The 23,714-nt window shown below is 38.9% G+C and overlaps 1 protein-coding gene across 1 annotated transcript in view; it reads right to left on the bottom strand.

The window, feature by feature from the left end:
• The window catches only part of LOC139717366 (uncharacterized), a 38,646-nt gene that overhangs the window by 11,698 nt on the left and 3,234 nt on the right, over positions 1-23,714 (bottom strand). The window contains exon 4 of the mRNA XM_071628870.1: positions 11,647-11,760. Within this exon, the coding sequence (XP_071484971.1) occupies positions 11,647-11,760 (114 nt within the window). The remainder of the gene's footprint in view (positions 1-11,646; positions 11,761-23,714) is intronic.

Below are 23,714 nucleotides of genomic sequence, written 5' to 3'. Positions count from 1 at the left end.
AATTGGAGCCAATGGCCTTTTTCGCGGCATGAAATTTTTGCGAATTGCCACTAGCATTCAATTCATGTGTAAACATGAACTTTTGCATGCATTTTAATTTCGCATATCTTGGCTCTCACGAGATTCACGAAATCAAAATGCACGCGGACACTCCTCGTTTTACAGTACATGGTCAACCTGAAGGTCCACTTGCACTACAAATTCAAAGTACAATTAAAAATTGAGCAAAACTAGACTGGACCTTGACAGATGAAAATAAAAAGGAAGGTGACTTTACAATAAAAAACAGGTTTTTTGGGGGAAATGTGTTCAAAAGTTTGCTTTCAAAATGACCAAAAGAATTCTAAAAACATGTAATATAGTAGCAAACAAAAAAAAAATGTCTTTTTCTATCATGTGTAAAGACTCCCCTCCCCCCCCCCCAAAAAAAAAAAATAAAAAATTGCAGGATATGATGCAGAGATACACTTTTGAATTGTGGATAACCTTTAACGCCATCAATCATAATCGAGATATTACGTGCTCCCAATGCCAAATTTTAATGCTGTAGTCTTCCGTTCACAGTCCTTGAAGGAAATTTCCTCCAAATCCAAACTTCAGCAGCAGCAGTTGGCACGTGCATAACAATGCACGTAAACTAGTATAAGAATGTTGATTTTCAGATTAATTTGGCTAATCCGAGCAGTCCTAGGGCAAAATGAGACATATCTGTCACATGACACAATCTCAATGAGGAGCTTTAATTGGACAAATTAGGCACAAGGCCAGCATGGTGCGTGTGTGTGTGTGTGTGTGTGTGTGGGGGGGGGGGGTCCTAGTAAATGGTAAATGAATTGTACAGAATGGTACAGAATGTTCTACTCGATATTTGAGCAGGGATGCCAGTTGGAAGGATAGGGGAAGGCCTGAAATCCATCAATATCAGTCCTCTTTGTACATGGAAAAAGCCCAAGCTTTGAAACTGTCAAGACATATATTCAGGCTTTAATTGGCCCAATAAATGGCATCCCTGTTAACAGATCCATTAATTAAAAAAAAAAGAAAGAAAGAAAAAAGCCCGTAAGTAAAGAGGCATTCTACTCCCATCAATCAATTAGTATACATGAGGAGAGAACGCTGAGGAAGTGCAAGCTACATTGTAGCCACGGACATTACGACAGATGTCCTTAACGACTGTTTGTTGTACAATATTTGAGCTGTCTCTCCCCCCACATGTGTGTGTGAAAGCTATGACTGCATTCATGACCATCAATCTCACTCACGCATTTGACAGACAGTCAGTCATAAGACAGATTATTGTGGACATTCACACACGCACACACACACACACACACACACAAACACACACACACATATCCCACCCGTTTCAAGGCGAGATGGAAGTTTACTTTGACCAGTTGATAAATTTGCTTCCGTGACAGCTGCATGCATACTAGCCGGTAATAAGGCTTTATCCCCTGACCAGTAGAAATAAAACCGAACCCCAAATGGCCCTCAAAATTTCCTCATTAAATTGACTTGACAAATTCTTCCTCCATCAAGCTTTTCACTCACGAATGCACACACGCACCTCTTTCTTTTTTTTCTTTTTTTTTTCTTACAATCTTATGCTCCACAAGTAAGAAGCTGGTGAGAAATCATTACCAGCATTTTGTATTGATGTATTCAGCAAAGAAGCCTGGTGGGAAATCGGCTGTGAAATGCTGAGGAACAAAGATTCTGAACCATAAAGGATTGATGGGGATGGGGAGGGGGGGGGGGGGGGGGAGGGGGAAGGTTTTCAGAGACCTGGAGTATTTTCTTATTATACCACATCATCAAAAAATCATTTATCAGAAATCAACATTTCAATGATATATGCTGACTTTACCCCAGCAGAATTCACATGCTACTTCTTCTGATCTCAAAAGCACACGAGATGGTATTACTCTTCGACACAATCACAGGCACGTCTTTTCTTCTATGCACCATAATTTTACTCAGTAAACACCTTGATCCTAAATGCAAATGACTAGACTACAAAAAAAAAAAACCAAAAACAAATAAAAATCCTTTAATTCATACAGCCTAAATTTGCCGCACCTGCATTAATGTGAAACTGCAATGTTTCAACTACTACACTGTAAAGCAAAGTATTTTCGTGACATGAAATTTTCCCCTATTGGAGCCGACGGTCTTTTTCGCCGCAGAAAATTTTTGTGAATTGCCACTGGCATTCAATGCACGTAGTGTAGAAGAACTTTCACATGCATTTTAATTTCATGAATCTCTGCTCTAGGGAAAATTTGTACAATTAAAATGCACGCAAACATTTCTGGTTTTATATTTTGTGTCGGTTCTGACGAGTTCTGACTTAGAGTACGGCCAATTGTTACAGTCTATAGGTATGTTATGTAATATTTGTCAAGTGATGACCACAAGAAGTGTTGCAGTGAGGTATTTCATCAAAACTCTGTCTGATTCATTAGAATTTGGCAAATTCATGATCAAACCTAATGATGCTAGCAGCAAACCGAAAGAGGCCAAATTGCGCGGTGCTTTTTTAAAAGGTGGCGTATCCCTTTTGCAGACATAACAAAAACTTTGCATGGTTGAAGAATATCTCCCAACATTGTGTATGAAATCTTACAGCGTTTTTTATCTTACCACAGTTTTTTTTTTAAAGAAAAGAAAAACTAATCTGATGTCAATATTGAACACACTCCCCTTTTTGTACCACGATATACAGTTGAACCTCCGGACCGGGGCTCATCCGAATAAGGGATTTAGCCGGATACGGGAGACTCAATGCTTCATACATGTACATATACATACACATGCACTGATGTAGCCCATTGTAGTACCACATGTAGTAATGTGTATACTGCAACCTTTTCATTGTTACACTCAGTAACAGACCCCAAAATAAGGGTTCGTGTTTGCAAGAATGAAATCATTTTCTTTTATAAATTCTTGGGATGATTTACCTAAATAATAATTAAGAAATGTATCGAATAGATCTTGAAAATAAACAGTACGAGTTGACTAAACTACGCTTCAAAATTCGATCATCACGGTTCGGCAAAGTCGACTGTAGGTTGCCATTGTTAGATGGTCTCCCTCTCTCTCTTTGTGTGTGTACTGTGTGTGAACAATTTTTGAGTGTTCAATATCATTCGTTGCTCAGCCAATGACTCGAAACAATGCATGTCTATCTAGTCATATCGATGGCTGTGTATGGACCTATATGTGGCAATGCTATATGAGAGGACTCGAGGGCATAATCTGTCCATGTTCTTGCGATGATTTGGGGATGTTTGGAGATGTTAAAATGTCTGAAGGTAAGCAATTTGGAAGGAAATTTGATGTAATGTATGTTAATCATGTTGGAAGTAATATGTAATTCATGTGTGTTTGTGTAGGAGTTCTCAAGGAGTTGGGAATCCCCCTTTCCTCCCGTAATTATTCTTAAAAAAATCACGGCGAGATTGCATCCGTATAATAGGGAGATCCGGATAAAGGGAGGCCGGATAAGAGAGGTTCAACTGTAACAGAATTTGTTGGGAGGTCTGATAAATTCATTGGAAATCTACACTATGGAATATTCGACCTCCATCATACAAAAATTTCCAATTTCATTATTCTGAGAAAAGGTCTGAATTACCTACCTCTACAATATACCAAGTTATGAAAGGAATCTGATTTTCAGGGTTTCAAACAGGACGCGCAAACTTTAAATCACTGGATAAAGACTTCTCTGTAAGCCTGGATTTATACTTGTGCATTGCCTACAGACATATCTTCACAAGATGTTGAAACACACACAGTAAATTACTGCTTTTCCAGTACCTGAAGTCCTTTATCAATCTACAGACCTTTTCACTCGCTGTATCTTACATATTTTTTTGAGGGGGAATATATTTGTTTATTCATCTATTTATTTCATTTTTTTTTTTGCAAGTAGAATTGAAGAGAATGAATATGAACCACAACCATGTGTACCAATAGCATTATGCTTCATAGAACGCTTGTACTGTGGCATTAGTCACTACAATATGTCCAGCCTTTCCTTCATCTAAAAACCCAAAGAAGTGTAGGCCTACCTTTCATTTCCCTTCCACTACACACAACCATCCCAGAAATTTTATTCAGATTGTGTTGCAACGTTTGAGATTTGCTTAATATTTCAGACAGCTCAAAATTTGCTAAGACCGCCATTTCCTGTGCCCCGAGCAATCAAGCAAGTGCTTAACCCATTGAGGATGAGTCCCGAGTACCGCGAATACTCAGGCAGGTGTCTATGGGAAATGCACGTTGTAGCAAAATCAAACCATCCGCAACGGGTTAATATGTGGCACCTTTGGACCATTGCTTGGTGAAAGAGGAGATAGGGCAGTGGCAAGGTAGAAGTTGAAGTTGTCCTCATGGAGATGGGAGACTAGGAGACAGGGGCTGCGTTTATCTAACTCGAGAGAGAGAATTGTGTTTCCAAACGCGTTTGGAACGGTGTTTGCAAACATGGGTTTGAAATGCGATTCTCGGGGTGCTGCGTTTATCTAACCATCCTACAATCGCGATTCGAGTGGTGTCACTGGGTAGCTACTTTGTGCCATTTGACCCGGGAAGTAAAGGTCAACTGCATACCACCAAACATGCCTCATCAGTCACACACAAATAATGGGCAGATAGCACAACCGGAAACAGCTGGGATTTGACCTTGAGATATAAACGCGTTTCAAAACGGCATTGCGTTTATCTACTCACAGAACGGCGATCGTGGTCTCAAACGTGTTTCAAAACGCCCTTTGAAAGGCGTTTCAAAACGGCGTTCCTAAACGCGTTTGAAAACACGGTTGCGTTTATCTAACCTCTGAAAATGCCTCAAACGCGTTTAGGATCGTGATTCTGCCTCTGAAAAATTTTAGATAAACGCAGCCTTCGAGGAAAATATGAGTGAGAATCAGGTGAAGGGTTCCGAAGTTGGTGAGAGGGGCAAGAAGAACCAGGAATTAAGAAGTACAGGAAAAAGGAGAAAGTTGAGAAATCATGGAGATAAAAGATGGAGAAAAGAAATAATAACTTGGGTTTTTTATCCTGTGGACTGACAAATGATTGACTTTGACTACATCCCTGCCACTTACTCCTAGGCACATTTCCATCACTGCCTGATTTTATAGCATCATAAAAATACACTGTAACATCATCTCCCCATAAAATGTCTCCTGAATGGAAAAGCCTGGGCCGATATAGTGATGCATTTGTGCCAAACGGGCGCCTTGCCGCAGCAGGCAGCGCATGCCTGTTGCTCTTATAACTTTCACATTTTTTGGATTGCCTTTCAACTGAATAGTAATGTATACTTCAAATAACCCCACGGATGATTATCATTGAGGGCCCACACATTAAACAATCTATCGTCTTTCTTTTGTCTGCATGTGGAAAATGTGGCATCCATGCTCTTGCTACGACTCATTTGCACATGTCTTTGCAACTTCTTCATTGGGCAAACTTTACTCAGCTCAGGAATTGCTCTTTTTTTACCCGACATATCTGTAAACTCTGAAAAAATGTGGGAGAGTGCCTCACCTCTAGAATTGTGGTTTGACAAATCATATTCTTTTTACATGCCATTATATACACGTTCAAATGTTCATAAGGAGGAGTTTGTGAAGTTCTACTGTATGGAAATTTTACATATCTGTTAAGATTGAAATTGTCTATCTTATGCGTTGCAGTAGACACGATCATCATACAGTCAGATCTTGGCCACTGGTAAACCATCAAAACATAAATGATGCACAGGTCTGAGTGCATCAGTAGGAATTATGTGCACATAACGTAGTGAAACTATGCAACGATTAATCCACAAGGTGAAGCTGAGTGTAAGTGGGTTGACTAAATGCCATAGTTACCACATGCGCACTAGTCCTACTAAAGCACAGAAAGACACGCCCATCACTTGTTTTATATAAGGGAGACAATTTTATTTTATCTTTCATTCATTTATTTCTTTTTTTGTTGCTAGGATTCCATTCTTTATCATGTTTAATATGATAACACGTCTACTGGATGCATTGCCTTTTGGCTTGCCATAGACTCAGACCATGCATCTCGTACATGTATTTGTAATCTAATATTGAATGCATGGCTGGAATTACTGTATGAGACAGTTTTACTGGATGTATGGATAGCTATTAGCTAATAGGTGTCTCTTACTGAATATGTGAATGCCATGCTTAGTGCACGAATTTACGTCTTGCTTCAAGTTTGCGAGAACGTGTTCCCACAGTGGCTAGCATCAGTGACGCAATGTACACCAAGTAAAGAATTCATACACTGCTCTCGACCAATAAGACTGCAGAATTTTCTTACCCCATTCTATACAGGAACACTTTTAGTGCAAAGGTCTTGCTGAACATGGAGAAATCTTGTAACATCCAGGCAAGGCGATGAGGATTAAGAAGGTGACTGATCTATTATCAAACTTCGGAAAAATTTCAAACACTGGGCTAGTTACATCACATCACGCATCATGATTTTAACCGACTGCAGGAACCTGAATGCCTGCATTACAAAGTACATTAATAGTACATCTTCTTTACAGTGGTTGCTAGACAGTGGTTGCTAGGCAACAGGGGAAAGTTCTCGATACCTCTGTTAAAAGGGCAGCCCCTTGAAATTATGATAGGAGTCAAGAGAGCATGAAACCGTTGTAGGAAGTTCTTCTAATCAACAGATTTGGTTCTAAATGCTGTTGTTCAAATGAAATCTCACAACAGATTTCCGCGTACGAAGCATGTCATGCAAAGATTCTATGTCTTCCTTTCTTGCATGAGTTCTCAAGGAAAATGGACAAAACATTTACATTCTTAGCACTGGTTTTTAACTATGGTAGAAACAAAAATTCTTTATGGCTTTTAGACTGCTTAACAGTTTCAATGTTCCTGTTGTGTCTTTGTTTTTTGTTTTTCTGTTGGTCAAGTTACCACTGCACCTGCATATCTTCTTTAAATACCTTAAAATTAAGGGGCCCACAGGACCTTTTACATGACAAGTTCACCTTCACATGGGGATTGAGAGAATGCAGCAATACCAGTAGAATCAATCAGTGAAAGTTTGAGGAAAATTGGACTTTCTGTTCAAAAGTTATGAATTTTTACAATTTCTGCACCGTCGCTGTTCGATGAGAGCACTACTACAGTTTATGATGTCATATGCATAGAATATAAGAAAAATCTAAAGAGAATTCCATAGAATTTATATTGAAAAAAGTATGCATTCCTCAAAATATGTAAAGGGTAAAATCATTACCCCTGCCTTCTGAAAGAGTCAAGTCAAGTGCTAATTTTATGCCACAGAAGTGAAAAATAAGTTGAATTTTCTTTACATTTTCTTTATATTGTTCTACGCCTGTGACATCACGAGCCATAGTAGTCTTCTCATCCAGCGATGGCTGCACTGGCACTTCAAAAACTCATAACTTTTGAACGAATTGTCCAATATTCCTCAAACCTTAACTTGCTGTGTTCTATCGATTGCTGCATTCTCTCAATCCACCAACGCAGCAGTCAAACCTATCCATAGCAGTCACCCAAGGGAAATTTAAAAAAAATGGTCATTACAGACAGGTGGCCGCTATAGGCAGGTTCTCAAACAACCTTTTTCTTTTGGGGGGGAATCGTTTTCAGTGGTTGCATACGGCAGGTGGCCACTATATAGACAGGCAGTTACTAAGACAGGTTTGACAGTATTGGGTTGAATTTGTCCTTTAACCAAGATGTAACAATCTTGATGAGATATTAACCCATTCCATACGGGAACCTGGTGGTCTGTGTATTAACTCCGGGAATTTCAAAATTCAGTATGGAATGGGTTAAAAAGAGAAGGATGATATCCCTTCTATAATCAACAGTGAAATCAACACACAGCTACATAACAACATGACACAGCACAGCTTTCCTTTTTCATTTGGTTCACAGACCTTTTTGTGAGTTTTAAGAGTAATGGTTGTTATACGTGATACACAAGTTTTTCCGAGGGTGAGAATGACTGGAAGTTCACCTAATAGTCGGTCACGAACATGACACACCATGTTCTGTTGCATCAACATTACCAGTAAACATTTTGATTTTTGTGTATCAACTGTAAACACACCTTGCAGAATCATGCCATGCAAGCATCACATTCACTTTGTTTTGGTCTATCTGCAGGTAAGACATGTATTTCAGTTTGTTTGTTTTTGTTTTACAGTAAGGGATAAGATCTGTTTAAGTAAGGAGGAATAACACCCATATATATACACATGGATTGAGTGAATGTAGCAATGTAAATTGAAAGCATGGGAATGAAATTTTGAGGAAAATTGGGTAATTTGTTCAAATGTAATGGATTTAAAAAAAGTTTTGATGCTGTTTCCCCTGGCTGAGAAGACTATAACAGTTCTTGACATCACTACAGGACAAGAATACAACAGGGAGAGAATCAAACATATTTCACTTTTTTAGCATTATGAATGAGCACTTTACTTCCCTCTTTCAGAAAGGAGGGGGAGGTTATAAAATATCTCTGAACATATGTATCTGTATCAAGTTGAGGGAATGTGTACTTTTTATCTAAAAAAAAAGCCTTTTGGGGATGTGCTTGGCTAATTTTTGTGCAATGCAACCACCTGATAACAATGGGATTTGGTCTGATGGTGAAATAGAGTCGAGCTGGACTTTAGACTTTGCTGGGAGACAAAACCAATAAAATACGCGAGTAATTTGGTCACATTCATAGCACAAGTTAGATGACTACTACAATAACAACAACAACAACAACAACAAAGATTTTCAAGAAAAAAACACTGTCTTGGGTCTTTAAAGCATAGCTCAATTTAGCACAGATTCAACATCTGTCATCTCTCTATACAGTGTGCCACAAACCAACCAACCAATACACTTTAACAAACATGAAGGCTGACAAACATTGCAAAACCGCATCATTCCAGCACACTAGATAATTGCATACACTTTATCACGCGCATGTTATTACCACTATCAACATAGTGGCACACGCTGAATTCTCTTTTCTCCTCCTCCTCCTTCCTACTTTATCTCTATCTCTCTTTTCTATCAATACAAATCCTCTTCTGACGGTTTTAATTCCACCACAGGCCATTACAGAGCGCCCAACAATGGCGACTGCATTCCTTCACAGCAACACACAAATAAAAGGCAGACGATGCAATGTATCATGTTTGTAAATAATGCACATGGGACAATGGGGCATGAATTCAAAATGTCTCCAACAGCCCTTCTTCCCTTCTTAACCCATCCGCTGCTCCTGAGATCCTGCACATAAACAGAGCTTGGACTGCGACCAGACTTCACATATCAAACCTACCAATCAGATTATTTACGAAGATAAGGCAGAACATCTGTATAACATGATTGCGATATTCAGTATCAAAGAAAGATGTTTAATTCCTATAGAGTGGGGATATTGATGGGCTGGCCACCTTCTAATCATGCACAGCTACAAATACAACAGATACTGGTCACTGTTTTAGTGGTCTGAAGTGGATATCTGTAGGTGGGTCTTCATCGGCTCAAGCTTGAATAATAGCGCGCTTATGGGGTATCAGAGAAATAAGCCCGAAGTCAGCTGAAATGTGCAATCGCGTCTTCACTAGCTCGAGCTTCAAGCACAGTTGGGTTTGTAAGCCCAATGCTGGCGCATGCGCATTTTAGACAAACGGTACCCGCGAGAACACGCTCCGACCCGACTGCCTACATTCCTGCGTGGTGCGCAACGCATGCAGTGCCGATGTCTAAGCTCGAGCTGATGAAGATGCGGTAAGATGAGCGCGCTGTTTTGCAAATTAGCTGACTTTTCTGCAAATAAGTCCAAGATTTCTGTGGTTTACTTTCCGATCGGAATAGGGGGCTATTTCGGTCTTCATTGCAAAATTAGTGGGCCATTTTCTGATCGGGCTCATTCTTTGGATCAGAAATAGCGGGCTATATTCTTCAAGCTCGTGCTGATGAAGACCCACCTATTGACTTGGAGACTAGGTAGCAGACTGGGGGCAGCTAGAGTCTCATTGGTCGTGGAGTAGTCGTGGAGACTAGCCTGGTCTCCAGAGAGTCATGAGACAATTAGATTTTTTCAAGAGCAATTTTCAAGTCTCTAGCTGGTCTTGAAGACATTTCTAATGTCTCCCCAACATCTCCCTAGTCGTGGTCAAGTCATGGAGACTAATTTTGTCTGCGGGGTCTCCGAGACGTCTCTGCAAGGTTGCAGAGACCCATTGATGACCTGTTACCAGAGACTTCCCGGAGGCATCTCTACGATTGAGAGGACATCTTAGATGTTGCAGCCACGTCTCCACGACTTCCGTGCCAATAAAAGTTATCTCCTTATTTGAAGACATCTCTGAAGTTGCCCTAGAGTGGCCTTCTTGGTGACAGCGCAAGCCATTTTCTTCTTTTTTTTCTTTCGAGTCGCAAGAGTCATGGCAACTGATCAGTCGCGGCAGTCATGGCGACGTCACCTCGAGTAAGATAGGCCCTTTAACAGTGACTATCACAGCTTGGATAATTCCATGTGCAATCATTTTATCCATTTAACACGAAGTCTTTGCATAAAAAAAAAGAATCAGCCTAAACACGTGTGACTGCATTCTATCCAAGGACATCACTCTCCCCTCGCATGTCATGCCAACATGCCTGAAAAATTCGCAAGTCACACTTGGATGTAAATGTGATGCGTGGTGACATGAGCAACCAATAGTACATTGCACATGTCGTGACATCTCACACATGGAATCTGCACAAATAACTGCCTCTGAGGAGGCCGGGAATTCTCTGTGAATTTAATAATGCGTGCAAATCACATGGCAACAGACTCTCAGGCTTTGGACACTTTCATCCATGCTAGAAAACTTTGGAGCACAGACAACTCACAATTTGATGTTGCATTTTGCATCCAGGGTACATGACAGATCATTTCTCCCTATGCAGGCTTCAGGTCAAATCTGTCAAGATGCTATAGACCTGTTCAGTTTCTGTATTGCTTTCTATGTTAATGTCTATCTCAGCCATAACTGAAGAGGCTTCAAGTACAGCGTACATGTATGCCTTACAATAGAAGAGTGATATACTGAGACAGCAATGCTCCTTGTTCATTGCATAACCCATCAAATTATCTTTTCTCCTTATCTTGGAAGTCCCATAGTTATGGCCGTCATAATAAGGAGCAGGGTTTTAAAGCTGAATAGGTCTACACTTAAAGTCATCAAACAGAGAGTACGGTATTCAATGATATTCAAACACTTCAAATATCGAACTTTTTTTTCTTTTTATTTTGCAGCGTGAATGGCCCAGGTGTCAATCTGTTCATGACATTGCAATGACTCATGACTGTGCAAACTTCTTTTGATGTGTCAACATTCACCACAGCACGACTCCATTATTTGCTCACCATATCTGAATGAGGAATTTCTGAGGAATAACTTGAAGGGGAAATTCCCATCAAGAACATAAGTAAACACAAACACACACACACACACACACACACACACACAGAAAAAAAAAACGAGAGAGAAAGAATCTTTGTGTAATACCAGGGCTTAATTTCAACAGACATAAAAAAAAAACCCACACAAAACTCTGGATATCAACTCACCGATGCATTTACTGCCATCGAAGATGAAGGTAGGATCACACTCGCAGTTGTAAATGGCTTCCATTGGGGTGCAGCTACCATTACTACCACAGGGAGTAGAGTCACATGGATTCTCTGTGTAGACATAGCAGCAGCAGAAAAAAAAAAAAAGGAATAGTATACAAAATGAATGACAAAAGAGCATATCAAGTCCCCAGAATTATGAAGGGAAACTTTACTCCAGGCCAAAACCTGCTTTGACGAGAGAAAAACAAAACAACATTAAAGGTCCTGTTTACTTTTGGGAGCAGTGATTTAAAAAATGTTCAAGATATCACTTTTGATGCATATGGGTAGGTCAGTTGTATCACAAAACATCCTACCATATAAAATTTTTGCAATAAAGCCTAAAATATAAGGAGATATCACTATTTTTCTCATTAAACCATAACTGTAGACGGTTTAGTCTGGAAACATTCTTATTATAACTAATTTTAACATTTTGTATATTCAACAATACTACTGGTTCAAATTGTTACATCAGTTGTTTCTATTCCTAACTCACATTTTAGAACTATTTTAAAACAGTCATAATACTGGGTTTTTGCTTCATCGATCTGCTTATGGTAAATTATGCCTTTAAGACAAACAGAACGATGAAGTTTTGTTGATTGGACGAAAAAAAAAACCCAAGAAGAGTCATGGAGTTACATAATAAATGTTCAAGTCGATAATCTAACAACTATTACATGTCCGCCTTTGTAAAACTGTATGTCACTGCTGAACTACCGAAACTGTGGAATACTTTCACGTATTTCATTCAATCATGAATTCATGTCAAGAGTAAGAAAAAAACATATGCGCAAAGCAATGGTAGAATTATAAGGTAAGAAACATCATCTCATAATATGCACACAATTGTGACCAATAAGATCACATTTCAATATTACGTGAAATGTTAAAGAATGCTATCATCTCCTTATGCTTCGTCAAATTCTTAAAGGAATATTTGTGTCATTTCTATGAGTCTACTCATCTGATATGAACTTGAAACTTGCAATGGAATTTTGCTCCAATATAAAGATAAGATTACTTTCTGATCTTATGTGAAATGTTAAAGAATGCTATCATCTAAGTTCTTAAGTTTTGTGAAATTTTTAAAGGAATATTTGTGTAATTTCTATGAGTCTATATACTCGTCTGATGTAAACTTGCAATTGAATTTTACTTCAATATAAAGAATCTGAATCAAGAGGTTAAAATATGGCAATCTGCTTGAATTCAACAATCAAAAGCAACACAAAGAGCAAACAAAAAACAAAAAACAAAAAACAAAACTTGAGTATGTCAGCAAAGAATTGGTCCATGAAATGATGAAATAAATGCCCTGAAATGATTAAATGTGATGTTTGTTGACCTTTTCTGTGCTTGAAATGCTAACTGGCAAAGAAACCCCCTGGGCATTGTACACACTATCCACAGTTCCTGGCACTAAAAGACTTAATCATGGGTAAAAGGGACGGGGGCAGATTGGACAATGTCTTCGATTTTTCACTCAATTTTCATTTTTCGGTCAACTTAAAGTAACCAGTCAAGTTGCAATGCTGAATCATGTTTATATGCACACAAATAAACCTCCTTGAATTAAATTATCCAGTTTTTCCACAACCTACAAGAATATGTTCTCAGAGACTCCAACCCCAAGCACCTTCTGATCTGGAGATTCTCCTGCCTGAAACCCCTAGCAAACGGGAGAGTCCAACTGGTTATGTGCGCGAAGTTCCTTGCGGGCCGGGGTCCAGAAACCCTCCCCCCCCCCCCCCTCCAGGGCCCTGGAAGCTTTAGGGTTCTAGATGCTCTCTTGTGCTATCTCAGGCTTATTTTTCAACATACGACGACACTAAGCAAGAAATCATTCAAGCAGGAGACACAGAGCCAGGGCGGGAGAAATTTTATCTCAAGCGGGAGAACGGGAGATTTGGCAAAAATGGGCTTTCGGCGGGAGATCTCCCGTCGAAAGCACTAGGAGAGTTGGAGTCTGTGTGTTATTATATCACTGCATTCTCTGAATTCACTGAGAAGTGTCATAAAAATCAGGCCTTGAGGAAGAAAGAAATGGAATCCTAAATTTCTGTTATGACTTCACAGATTAGCAAATATTAAACACAACTACCGATTCACACTGACAGGGGTGATGATACAACTGTACTATCACCTTAAAGTCTTTAGTGAATGGTCATGAGTGCGATGGTACAAGATTTCACATTAGATGAAAGATAGAGGTGTCCTTCCCAATAAGGCACAGCCGAGTTGAATAGTGCGCCTTTTACAGAGTGCAAAACCTTGTTCGATTGCATGAGTAAAGACCATACACTATTTGTTTTATACAACACCTCGAACGTCAATAGATGTGATCCACACAGATTCTTGAATTTAGCACAGAATTGGCAACCATTTTCTGTGAAAGGCAAATGGGTAGCTGCACAGTCACAGTCAGCTGTGTGTACTGTAAAACGAGAAATGTTCGCGTGCATTTTAATTTCACGAATTTCGCGAGCGCGAAGATTCGCGAAATTAAAATGCGCGCGAAAGTCCTTGTCCACACTATATGCATTGAATACCAGTTCCAGTTCGCGAAAATTTCATGCCGCAAAAAAGGCCGTCGGCTCCAATTCGCGAAAAACTCATGCCGCGAATATATCATGTTTTACAGTATGTGAAACAATCGGTTTAAGTTGTTTACATGAAATGAAATCGTGCATATGAACACTTTTTCCTCAAAGGATATACCATTTTGAAGGTCTGGGAAGAACATTTTGAATAACTTCAGGCTTATTTTGTGGGTGGTTACATGAGCAGGCAAGATCAGCTAGTTCTACACTTTCACATCTCTAATGGGCAATAAAATTCACAGGATGCACGCAGGATGCAGGACTGTGATGGTGTGCACTGAATTTTACGACAACTCTGAGACATGGATCAGAGGCTTGTTCACACACACTCCAAATTGTCAAAGTTGTCAAAAATCACAAACATTCATTGTGTGTGTGTGTGTGTGTGTGTGTGAGTGTGTGTGTCTGTTTGAATACACACACAAAGAAAAATAATATTAGTGTGTGTACATACATACACAAAATCTACATCATGATTTGCATTGCAATGCACAAATCTGCCCAACTTGATCTTTTTTTTTCCCCAAACCTTCACTATAATTTGCCTTGTGCACTGTAGTGTGAACGGCATGCAACTAAAGTTCCATGAGGCAACTTGCCACACTAGGTCGGCACACCACAGTTCCCAGGGTTGTGTGCCTGTCTTTTTTTTTGCATGTACAGTTCAGATATTTAAAGTACTGCACTTAGCAAAATGTATTTTTAATCTTTTTTTTTTTTTTTTTGGGGGGGGGGGGGGGGGAAGGGCATGTGTGGACAGTGGCAAATAATATTGATACCAGCAATGCAATCTAAAAATAGATAACTCTCTTGCTTGTGCATCGGCCTATTGTTGCTTGATAATTTGTTATATACATGTAGGTGAGGTTTTGTGTTGGTTTGTTGTGATCAGGTTTTGTTGTTTTTTTACCTCCTCAATCCCTTCTGTGTGTGCTGCATTATCAGCTCTTTGTTGTAGCCTCTATTTCTGTTTCACTAACCCTTTAAGGATGAGCTGATTTTGTTATAACACTCCTTTCCCATAGACACTAACCCCAGCATACGGGGGGGGGGGGGGGGGGGGGGGGGGGGGGGGGTGGGGGGGGACTAGCCCTCAACAGGTTAACAGATCCACTGTACGTTATTGCGGTTACAAAGCTGGAAACATTTATCAAGCCAAACTCCATAAGAGAAAGAGAATTTGTAAAAAGTGTTCAAGCAGATTTCCTATCTATCACTAGATGAAATACAAAGTACAAGTACAAACCATTACACACAGATTACAACATATAACAAGACACAGAGACAGACAGTCTCATCTTCACTACATGGTCTCTGCTGTTGAGTGCAAGTGTCTCAAAAAAAGAAGACTACAATTCTGTGTATCTAATGTCTAGTTTAACTGTGATCTATACACTTCTAACCCATCTAGGATGGTTTGATTTCGCTACAACATGCATTTCCCAAACACACTTGCCCAAGTATACTTGGGACTAAACAAGTTGAGCTTGAGATTTACGTAAAGACCACTTGACAACTCTATATAAAAAAAGACCACTTCTAAACCGCAAAGGTAGTGGAGCTACGGTTTCTCTTTGCACTTGAGAATTTGGTACTTTGGGATCTCGCGTTCCATTTTAACAGAGAAATGATCAGAAAGACCAGAAGACTACTTTTTCCTTTGATTGCAACTCTCAGTGAAAGATGTACAAATTTGAGGCAGAAGGACAAAAAATCTTCACTATAATTTGCCTTGTGCACTGCAGTGTGAATGGCATGCAACTAAAGTTCCATGAGGCAACTTGCCACACTAGGTCTGCACACCACAGTTCCCAGGGTTGTGTGCCTGTCTTTTTTTTTGCATGTACAGTTCAGATATTTAAAGTACTGCACTTAGCAAAATGTATTTTTAATCTTTTTTTTTTTTTTTTTTTTTGGGGGGGGGGGGGGGGAAGGGCATGTGTGGACAGTGGCAAATAATATTGATACCAGCAATGCAATCTAAAAATAGATAACTCTCTTGCTTGTGCATCGGCCTATTGTTGCTTGATAATTTGTTATATACATGTAGGTGAGGTTTTGTGTTGGTTTGTTGTGGTCAGGTTTTGTTGTTTTTTTACCTCCTCAATCCCTTCTGTGTGTGCTGCATCTCCAAGGAGCATTATCAGCTCTTTGTTGTAGCCTCTATTTCTGTTTCACTAACCCTTTAAGGATGAGCTGATTTTGTTATAACACTCCTTTCCCATAGACACTAACCCCAGCATACGGGGGGGGGGGGGGGGGGGGGGGGGGGGGGTGGGGGGGGGGGGGACTAGCCCTCAACAGGTTAACAGATCCACTGTACGTTATTGCGGTTACAAAGCTGGAAACATTTATCAAGCCAAACTCCATAAGAGAAAGAGAATTTGTAAAAAGTGTTCAAGCAGATTTCCTATCTATCACTAGATGAAATACAAAGTACAAGTACAAACCATTACACACAGATTACAACATATAACAAGATACAGAGACAGACAGTCTCATCTTCACTACATGGTCTCTGCTGTTGAGTGCAAGTGTCTCAGAAAAGAAGACTACAATTCTGTGGATCTAATGTCTATTTTAACTGACACTTTTAACCCATTGAGGATGGTTTTATTTTGCTACAACATGCATCTCCCATACACACTTGCCCAAGTATACTTGGGACTAAACAGGTTCAGCTTGAGATTTATGTAAAGACCACTTCTAAACCGCAAAGGTAGTGGAGCTACGGTTTCTCTTTGCACTTGAGAATTTGGTACTATGGGATCTCGTGTTCCATTTTAACAGAGAAATGATCAGAAAGATGGGACCCCGTTTCATAAAAGATGTTAGGATGTCAACTCTTGCTGGAATGGCAACTTTCCATAGCAACAGCCAATCAGGAAGCTGGATTCTTGTCGTTACCATGACAATTGCCATTCCAGCAAGAGTTGCTATCATATCAACTTTTTATGAAATGGGGCCCAGAAGACTACTTTTTCCTTTGATTGCAACTCTCAGCGACAGATGTACAAATTTGAGGCAGAAGGACAAAAAATCTGTAGTATCAAAAAAGTTGTTATCAGATCTGCTGGACAAAGCTCAAAAGCACACAAAGATATGATGCAGCTGGTAGTAAATAGAAGCTATACAATTGTGTGCAATTGGTCCCACATGGCACAATATGCCCCCGCATATGACCAAAGAGCAACTGTCAACATGAAATGCCTCTGCTATCGAAATTCGTTTATTTGCTGTAGATAAACTTGATGCGTACATGCTTGGGAGTAGAAATGACAAACTATAGTGACTTCTAGAGACTGTAGGTCTTTTCTCTATGCAAGCTTGTTACACTAAATCTATACAAGAGAAGTTGCCCTCATTTATAGTTGTCCAAAAGCCATCATTGCTTTTGATAGCGGAGACAGATATGTCCTATCTGTAATAACCTTACACCAATAGCAATATCTGGAAAGCGCAGAGCCAGCTGCAGCTTAAAAGTACGACAGCTACAAATGGGTGAAAGCTAATACTGCCCCATGTGGGCCCTCTCGTGGAGATAGAGTATGTCACACCTCCAATGTGATTCATGGGGCATTCTTCATTTGCTATGCATACAAAAATATCAAATACAGCTGTACAAGATTTGCTTTAATATATTACACAGACCTATGTATTCTTTAACTCACTCCATCCTCCCCCACCCCCACCCCATCCCCCCCCCCAAAAAAAAAAAAAAATCCCAACAACATAAAAACTTAAGAAAACTAGATTTATAGGCACTAATAATAAGTATTGGGGGCAGAATCTTCAAGAAGGCATATTTGTTGCAGGGGAAAAATATCATCAGAGATAGGTCATTTACCATTATGTCCCCTAAAACTTTACAACGATCCACATTTCTCTGTGACCACTTAACCAAACTGAATGGGGTTTTCTGCAAAAATATTGGTAAGATGTTATATTTTTTTACCCTGATATATCATTCAGATTGTTTAATCACATAGAAGGTTATAGAAGGTTAAAGATGCGGAAATGCAATTGTATTTTTTTTTTTTGGGGGGGGGGGGGGGGAGACATACTGTACAGTGATTGTATGGATCCCCTTAAGGGAACTCATCAGTCACATGAACAAAACAAAACAAAACAAAAATCATTTTGAGGGGTGCGAAGAATACCAAAGGAACACAATGGTTGTTATTTGCCATGATCACTCCACAATAATCTCTGAATTCCCACTACAATATCTTATACTTCTGTACCGTCAGATTTTCCTCAGAACTGAAATAATTTTCACTGCACTTTTTTTTTTCACATCTCATTAAAACATTTCAACATTAGAATGAGAATGAAAATCTTGCTCATGCATCATCATTTTCAGTGTTCACTCAACTGCCTGCATTTAAATCTAACCCAGTTTGATGCCAATTGCACAATGACTGAATAAAAACAAAGTTTGAATAAGATACTCTTTATACTGAAGAATATTCTTTAACAAAGACTGGGTTTTGATCCTATTTCTCTGTAACATTAACTCTTTCCAACTTGGGTAAACACTGGCTTTCCTTGGAAAGAAAAAACAATACATGTATCATATATCATCTTTTTCCACTTGAAATTTTAGGGATTAGGTTAATCTCCCCTTATTTATAAGAGATAAATCATACAGATGTTTGGCTTCAATCTGTGATAGACTAGACGCGATTCACCCGAAAGCTTGGGCGTGTTCCAAGCTTGGTGTATTTAAACAGTAACGGGTGGAGACCAAGCTGCAGCTTGGTCATTTGATATTCAATATACAGTTGAACCTCTCGTATCCGGACAAGTCGGGACCGGGGCTCATCCGGATAAGGGATTTGGCCGGATACGGGAGACTCAATGCTTTATACATGTGCATATACACACACATGTACTGATGTAGCCCATTGTAGTACCACATGTAGTAATGTGTATACTGCAACCTTTTCATTGTTACATGTGAGAGGACTCAAGCGCATAATCTGTCCATGTTCTTGCGATGATTTGGGGATGTTTGGGGATATTAAAATGTCTGACGGTAAGCAATTTGGAAGGAAATTTGATGTAATGTATGTTAATCATATTGGAAGTAATATGTAATTCATGTGTGTTTGTGTAGGAGTTCTCAAGGAGTTGGGAATCCCCCTTTCCTCCTGTAATTAAAAAAAAAAATCACGGCGAGAATGCGTCTGTATAATAGAGAGATCCGGATAAAGGGAGGCCGGATAAGAGAGGTTCAACTGTAATTTGTTAAACAGGGCTTAGAAATCGCTCAGTCAAACAATATGAAATGTCCATTACATTTGTACCTCAAAAGCTCCATCTAGTTTAATCAGGTGGCATTCAGTTTCCAATCCACTTTGCATCATACTGCATGCACACTGAGTTTGAGCTTAATTCTGGTTTTATATTATGGTATGCGAAGTTTTTTTTTATTGACTTTGAAGGGAAAGTGAGCACCACCAGCCAACCTTATGCTTGAATGTATCTTTTGATGATTTCAAGCATTATTAAGCTTTTCTACTTTTTCTACCTGTTCAAATTTTATCATTTTATTTTCATTGCTGCAAATGATGCTTTTGCTCATAAATGTTTTTCAGCACAGGTATCACACAGAGGCTGCATGCAGACTGTGCAATAATAGTGATTGCACTGTTACTACATCATCCCCATGCAGCCCCTCACACACAAAATCATGGCAAATTTATTGCATGGCGCCCAGTGTAGCTGCATTTTATGCAGAATTTGTGTATTGGGGAGATTGGACTTTATGACCATACCTTGAACTTGCACATGCTTCCACCCACCCACTATTTTTCTTCCCAGACCAGGCAAAAAAATCACTATCATAAAGATTAATGGTCACGCTGCCTTTATCATGATCATAAAAGCTAGTTCTTTAAAGTTTTGGGGTTTTTTTTTCAATTGTGATAATTTATTTTTATGACTCTGCAACTCAAAGTTTAAAGGTGAATTCAGTCATTTGTTTGAAAATTAAAGGTGAAATTCTCAAAGAAAACACCACTTTGAATTATGGAATAGCAAGCAAAGACCACCAGACTAGTGTTATAAAAAAAAAACAAGCAAATTCAACAGAAATTCAGACATAGTCAGAATGTCAAAAACTTTATCTAAAAAAGAAAATTCTACTCTCTTGTTCTGAAGTTAAACATTTCAAACTTTCCACAGAGATCACAATTCACCTCAAAAAGCAAAGTATTTTTAGAAAAGAGGATTTGTGGACATTAAGCAGTTTCTACAGATCTTTTTGCCACATGAAAATAAAACATAACTAAAATCTTTGAAAATAAAGCTGAAACAATCACATTCCAATCAGAAGGAAGTGCAAATAATACTCGGGTACCCTTTCACCGTTTCTCACTATTTGCAGTGCCTTCCTGTCACTAAACAATGCGGGTATTTGCTTTACTTGCGTACATACGCCATTATAACCTTTTGGCTTCTGACCGCTGCTTGTCTTTCAAAAGGATCTATGAAGGGGACTATTTATTTCATGTAGGAAGTCAAGTAATATCTATTTACACTCTGGTTCACAACCCTATTTCCACAATAACCCCAACATAGACCTGCCTGTAAGATTATCAGTGGCAATGCAATTAAGGCCATTCAGAACCCCTCTCATTTTCTATTCTGACCTTGCCCCACTGACACACTAGAAGACCTGGTTAGGAGCTTGCGCAACATTCCTTCCGTAACACCAGGCAAAATGCAAGTACACTGTGCCACAGCATGCAGACATTTCTTTGGTACACTTTAAGGCAAATTCACTATTTGCAGATGAAACGAAAACCAAGCATTAGTCCTTTAAAATAATTCTAAAATGTGAGTTAGGAAATTATGGTAAAAATGTTTCCAGATTAAATCGTCTACAGTTACGGTTTATTGAGAAAAATACTGATATCTCCTTTACATTGTAGGCTTTATTGCGAAAATTTTATACGGCAGGATGTTTTGTGGTACAACACATCTATCAATATGCATCAAATACTCATGTGATATCTTGAACATCTTTTAAAATCACTGCTCCCAAAGGTAAACAGAGCCTTTAATATATATTTGTATCAGTCCCACATATAGCTCAAAGTCCTTTTAAAGACCAGACTTGATTTGGATAGGGGGAAGGAACCTGGAATGGCCATGGAATGACCTCACACACTGGCCTGGCACAATCCTATGTTCAGACAGGGGAGATGTGCGAGGCCGCCACTATTACTCATCCCCCAATATCACATGACTGAGGGTAGTTGCCCTGGTGTGTAAAGAGGCAAACAGCATTCGGTCTCAAGAGGGAAATTAGAGAGCTTTGTAATCTAGATTGTCAACTCATCAGCTGCCATCAAAACATCATGAAAAAAAAAGAAGAAGAATCTCTCACTTAAGATCAGATTGCTACAGAAAGGGACAGAGAGTGTAAAGACATAAGAGGGTCATTTTGTTTTGTAATTTCCTCTTTTTTTTTTTCTTTCGATCACAGATCCAATTTCCTTGACGGGATTTGCAAAGCCACTGTATTTTCACAGGCAATAATCGCACATATTTTCCTTCCTCATATTCAGTAAAGAATGCTGTGACCTATACTGCATCTTCGTCCTGACTTGTATGAAGCTTTCCAAATTAAATCATAAGAAAAAATTTGACATTTTGAAAGAATCTGGGCACAGTTCCAACAAGGGAAGAATGGTGTTCATATCAACTCCCATATATTACCAAATGACTGTTAATGAATGTGGTTCTATGACAAGTGAATGTAAATTGAAATCCTTGTCCAGCTTTTTTTGAGCACACACATAATGCACTCTCAAATAAATACAGGAGGTACAGGAGTTGTATCTGACTTTTATTATGAGACAAGGCAAATTCAGGCATATAGTTAGTACTAAATACAGCAGGAGAGATCTTTGGTGACTAAAGCATTATATGTGACCATAAAAATGTCAAATAACCTTGATATTTGCTTTTATCGTTTTTTCCCATGAGGCTTTAATCTAGCATTTCTATTTTTTATCTATTTATTTATTTTTTTCATTCAATCTGTTTGATACCAATATGTCTAAAATAAACTAAAAAAGAAAACTATGGAAGGTTTCCTTCACCAGAGTAATGCTCAGGATAAGAAGATTTTTCTTTCTTTGTCCTCATTCAGTGAGAACCTTCATTCAAAGAGAACCACAAGGCCTTGATTAAAAAAAAAAATGATTCATGATTTCTAACCTCAACTAAGAATGGTAATGCTATTCATAATTCACATAAAAATTCCACATTACTATGACAGGAATGCTGACAGCACTCTAAGGGCCACCAAAAAAAAAAGAGAGAGAAACAACTTCTTACTTCACTTCTTACTGAAAAATGATATTTCAATATTGGTGATGCCCAGGTATCTGCTGCAGATTACATCAGGGTTCGAAATTGGCGATGGTCCGCTGGCCATTGGCCACCCAAAAACATGTCGGACTAGCTAAAAATCATAAAATTCTGAAGTAACTAGTCCGTCTGGCTAGCCAAAATATTGCTTCAGTGTCAAAATTGATTCTAAGTATTTAGTCCGCCTGGCTAGTTAAAAAAAAAGTTAAGTGCGACCCCTGTATACAGAGTAAAAGAATGGGGCTTGTACCCAATGGTTATAGCAAGGAAGTTCGAGAGATGGAGTTACAGCTGACTATAATCATTCAATCAGCTGTCAGTTTTCTATGGATGGACAAAAGAATTCCACAGGTGCATTTGTGCCTTTGATGTTCGATGCTTGAAGCCGCCATCTTTCTGAGCAATCTGAAGATTCATTTTTTAACACTAACGTAATATCGGGTATATGCTGCTCGTTTATATATCAAATGCAATGAAATTTCACCTAATGATAAAGCATATATAAAACAAAAGCCAATTCCGTTCGAAAATATATACAAAAGTGTAAATCTGAGATGTATTTTGTGAAAGTGTTTGAAATTTTACCCTCATAGGAAAGCCAGTTTTACCACTTTTCCTATTATTTCAGCCAAATGAAACTAATATGGAATCATCTTCAAGTATAGTTCTTTATAAATCAATATGTCAGATTAGCATACAGACACGTACAATCGAGTAATTTTGAAATCTATTTCAGCAATATTTGAGCAATTTCTATTCGCGCACCCCCGTGTCTTTACCATTGTCTACCGCCTGTCGTTTGTAAGAAGGGATAGCGAAAAGTAATTACCATCACAAAGACATATCTCCCTTGGCAAGTAGCTGGTGATTATGCAATGAGACACGAGTCAATTGTCTTTGCATATGAGCGGCAGATCCAGTTTGACACATACATCAAATATTTTTGAGTGCCGGCCTCGAGCATGGGATCAAAGTGAATAAGATTGTTGTGACTGCATTTCTCGAACCTCCTTGGTTATAGCCTTGGTAAAT

Source organism: Diadema antillarum, unplaced genomic scaffold (genome assembly GCF_040938485.1).
Source record: "Diadema antillarum isolate AM-2024a unplaced genomic scaffold, OU_Dant_1.0 scf00000074, whole genome shotgun sequence".
Taxonomy (NCBI): domain Eukaryota; kingdom Metazoa; phylum Echinodermata; class Echinoidea; order Diadematoida; family Diadematidae; genus Diadema; species Diadema antillarum.
The sequence above is the reverse complement of the archived record's forward strand: the minus strand, read 5'-3'. Positions and strand labels throughout refer to the sequence as shown.